This window comes from Mustela nigripes, chromosome 2 (assembly GCF_022355385.1).
Source record: "Mustela nigripes isolate SB6536 chromosome 2, MUSNIG.SB6536, whole genome shotgun sequence".
Lineage (NCBI taxonomy): Eukaryota > Metazoa > Chordata > Mammalia > Carnivora > Mustelidae > Mustela > Mustela nigripes.
In genome coordinates this window covers 11,570,112-11,574,360 of record NC_081558.1, presented here as the reverse complement: position 1 = coordinate 11,574,360, position 4,249 = coordinate 11,570,112, and the positions used below count along the sequence as shown (strand labels likewise).

The 4,249-nt window shown below is 37.6% G+C and overlaps 1 protein-coding gene across 1 annotated transcript; it reads right to left on the bottom strand.

Annotated features, from left to right (window-relative positions):
- Nucleotides 1–236: 236 nt before the first annotated feature.
- LOC132009719 (COP9 signalosome complex subunit 5-like) lies at nt 237–1,095 on the bottom strand. The gene has a single exon (XM_059387749.1). It carries the CDS (start codon nt 1,091–1,093, stop codon nt 515–517), a length of 579 nt encoding a protein of 192 aa, XP_059243732.1. The 5' UTR covers nt 1,094–1,095; the 3' UTR covers nt 237–514.
- Nucleotides 1,096–4,249: the final 3,154 nt, after the last annotated feature.

The following is a 4,249-nucleotide window of genomic DNA, read 5'->3' as shown; positions in this document are numbered from 1 at the left end:
TAAAGGAAAAGCTTTCAGTCTTCCCCATTGAGAATAATATTTCCTGTGGGATTTTCATAGATGGCTTTTATGATATAAAGGTATGTTCCCTCCATCCCTACACTGTGAAGAGGTTTAATCAAGAAGGGATGTTATATTTTTTCAAATACATTTTCTTAATCAATTGCGAGAATCATGTTTCCATTCTTTCTTTTTTTTTTTCTTCATTTTAAAGAGTTTTATTTCACGATGTTAATATTCAGGACACTTCAGGGCACCTTAACTTCTAATCAGATTTTTGGTAACTGGTTTTAAAGTGTTACTTGAGTATTTTTCTCATACTGGATTTCAGTCAAAAGTACTACTTAGTGATTGTTTAAGAAATGTTAATTTGATTAAACAGTTTATCCTTAATAACCTGAGATATCAATCCATGGATAGCTTCTATGGTAGTTTTGCAGCTGTCTCTTGTAGCTTTGGCAAGTTTGTCTTCTGACTTTCTGTTATGTGTTTCTAAACCCAACATGAAACTCCCTCATCCCAGCTGAGCTTCTGACTGTTCTAATTTTTCAGACAAATCAAAGACCTGACCAGTGGTATAGTCTGCATAAGTAAGCAAACTAGAGGAACTCAGCATATTCACCCAGTATTTATTCCACAAAAGCTCAAGCAATTTGCAATCCAATGAGGATTTGAAATATGAGATTTCTAAGGCATAATATTGTTCGCAATGTACACCAAAGTCTTCAATTTTATTAAGTGGCATAGTCTGGTACTCAGAAGGTCCTTCATCAGGGGGTTTGTAGCCCTTTGGGTATGTCCTACAGGCTCCAAGATTCACTTTCCCTGCATATATTGTTCTTGTTGGGTCGTTTACTACTGCTACAAATGGTTCCTGGAACTGCTGATTGAGCATCTGAGTACTAACATCAATCCCAGAAAGCCAGCAGCTATAGCCAGGATGGCTGTGATACCAGCCAATCGCATTTTCAAGGCGGCCAACCTTTTTGGCGTTTTCTATATATGCAGCCATGTACTCATATGCAGCAGCCTGAGCATTTATTCGGGTTTCAGTGCCCTCCACCGGCAAAGCAAAACTGTTCATAATGATCATGGTTTCACTGTCCACCTTTCACCCAAGCCCATGTCCACCGTCCCCCAAGGCCCATCACTTCTAATTTGCCTCCCGATCTGGCATACATCACCATTTTCAGTAGAGCCAATGCTGAGATTTTTGCAGTACTTAAAGTAATGGTGGTCCTTAGTCCAGGGTTTCCACGCCAGTATTTCTTGCTGTTGTTTCTTGTCGTATTTGTAGATTTCATCGATACTCTGGGCTTCCTGCATGTTGTTGGCCAATTCCCAGGTTTTCTGAACCATACCACTCCCCGACGCTGCCAGTGCCGATGAATTGGAGAAGTTGTCACCTCCACAACCGAGCCACAACTTTACCTCACTAGGTTCTCAGGTGTGGGCTTCTGACCCTTCCCACCACAGGTACAAACTCGTACTAGTCTCTTGAGGCAGCCATGCCATTCTTTCTTTTATTAATGTGATGTATCATGTTGATTGATTTGGAAATGTTGAACCACCCTTGCAGTTCAGAAATAAATCAAACTTTTTTCCTGATGAATAATCCTTTTTACATACCATTGGATCCTACTGGCTAGTATCTTGTTAAGCATTTTGTCATCCATTGGTCTATAATTCTCCTTTACTATGAGGTCTTTGGTTTTGGGATCAAGGTAATGTTGGCCTCGTAGAACAAGTTTGGAAATTTTCCTTTCATTTCCATTTTTTGAAACAGCTTTAGAAGAATAGGTATCATTTATTCTTTAAATGTTTGGTAGAATTCCCTTGGGAAGCTATCTGGCCTTGATTTCATGTTTGCCATGAGATTTTTGATTATTGCTTCAATTTCCCTTCTGGTTATTGGGTCTGTTGAGGTTCTCTATTTCTTTGTGTTTTAGTTTAGGTAGTTTATAAGTCCTAGGAATGCATCAATTTCTTCCAGATTATCTGATTTATTGACATATAGTTGCCTATAATATTTTCTTAAAGTTGTTTGTATTTCCTTGGTGTTGGCTGTGATCCTCTCTCATTCATGATTTTGTTTGTTTGGGTCGTTTCTCTTCTTTTTGATAAGTATGGTTAGGGGTTTATCTATTTTATTGATTCTTTCATAGAACCATCTCTTAGTTTTATTGATCTGTTCTACTTTTTTTTTGTTTCTATTTAAGTGATTTCTGCTCTAATCATTATTTCTCTTCTCCTCCTTGGTTTAGGCTTAATTATCTATTTTTTTTTCCATCTCCTTTAGGTATATGGTGTGCTTGTGTATTTGAGATGTTTCTAATTTTTTTTGGAGAAAGGCTGGTATTGCATTGTATTTATTTCTTTTTTTTTAAAATTTTTAAATTTATTTTTTAAATTTCTTTTCAGTGTACCAGAATTCATTGTTTGTGTACGACACCCATTGTTCCATGCAATAGGTGTCCTCCATAATACCCACCACCAGGCGCACCCAAACTCCCACCCCCCTGCCCCTTCAAAACCCTCAGATTGCTTTTCAGAGTCCATAGTCTCTCATGATTCACCTCCCCTTCCAATTTCCCCCAGCTCCCTTCTCTCCATCTCCCCATGTCCTCCGTGTTATTTCTTATGCTTCACAAATAAGTGAAACCATATAATTGACTCTCCCTGCTTGACTTATTTCACGCAGCATAATCTCTTCCAGTCCCGTCCATGTTGATACAAAAGTTGGGTATTCATCATTTCTGATGGAGGCATAATACTCCCTAGTGTGTGTGGAACACATCTTCCTTATCCATTCATCCGTTGAAGGGCATCTTGGTTCTTTCCACAGTTTGGCAACTGTGGCCATTGCTGCTATGAACATTAGGGTACAGATGGTTCTTCTTTTCAGTACATCTGTGCATTGTACTTCTTAGAACTGTCTCTGCTGTATTTCAAAGGTTTTGAACATTTGTTTTTATTTTTATTTACTTCCATGAATTTTTAAAAATTCTTTAATTTTCTGGTTGACCCATTTGTTCTTCATATTGGTCTTTAACCTTCAAATGTTTGAGTTCCTTCCACATTTCCTCTTGTGATTGATTTCTAGTTTCAAAGCATTGTCCTATGTGAATATGGAGGGAATAATATCAGTCTTTTGGTGTCAATTGAGATACAATTCATGACCTAGCATGTGATCCATTCTGGAGAATATACCACGTGCATTTGAGAAGAATGTGTATTCTCGTGCTTTTGGATGGAATGTTCTGCATGTATCTGTGAAATCCATCTGGTCCAGTGTGTCATTCAAAGCCCTAGTTTCCTTGTAAATCTTGTAAATAATCTTATATTATTTCTCCATTACTGTGAATGGGGTGTTGAAGTCACCTACTATTCTTTTATTATTCTCAATGTGTTTCCTTTATTTGGTTATTAACTGGTTTGTATAATTTGCTGCTCCCAGTTTAGAAGCATAAATATTTATAATTGTTAGATCTTATTGTTGGATATGCCTTTCAAGTATGATATAGTGTCCCTATTCATTGCTTCATAGAGTCTCTGGTTTAAAATCCAATTTGTCTAATATAAGGATTGCTATCCCAGCTTTCTTTTGAGGTCAATTAACATGATAAATTGTTCTCCACCCCCTTGCTTTCAATATGGATGTGTCTTTAGGTCTCAAATGCTTCTCTTGTAGACAGCATATGGATGAGTCTTGCTTTTTTATCGAATCTGATACCATTTGATTGGAGCACTTAGCCCATTTACATTCAGAGTAATTATTGAAAGACAAGAATAAGTGCCCTTGTGTTACCTGGAAAGGCTTTGTTTCTGTATACTGTCTCTGTTTCTTTCTTGTTTATGTCACTTTTGTGCTCTCCCTTCACTAACAGGATCTCCTTTAATATTTCTTTCAGGGTTCAATTAGAGGTCACATATTCTTCAAGATTCTGTCTGTCATTCTCTGAGAAAAAAACTGAGGGGTTAAAAGGGAGGGGAGTGAAGGGATGAATAAGTCTGGTCGTGGGTATTAAGGAGGGCATGTATTGCATGTAGTACTGGGTGAGGTATATAAACAATGAATTTTGGAATACTGGGAAAAAAAAGATTCTGTCTGTCCTGGAAGCTCTTTATCTCTCCTTGCATTCTGAATGACAGCCTTCCTGGAGAAAGAATTCATTGTTACATGTTTTTCTCATTTAATACCCTGAATATATCAGGCCAGACCTTTTTGGCCTTCCAGGTCTCTCTGGAT

Bases quoted from the DNA above. Each gene is read 5' to 3' on its own strand.
- LOC132009719 (XM_059387749.1), bottom strand. From the start codon at position 1,093: ATGATCATTATGAACAGTTTTGCTTTGCCGGTGGAGGGCACTGAAACC.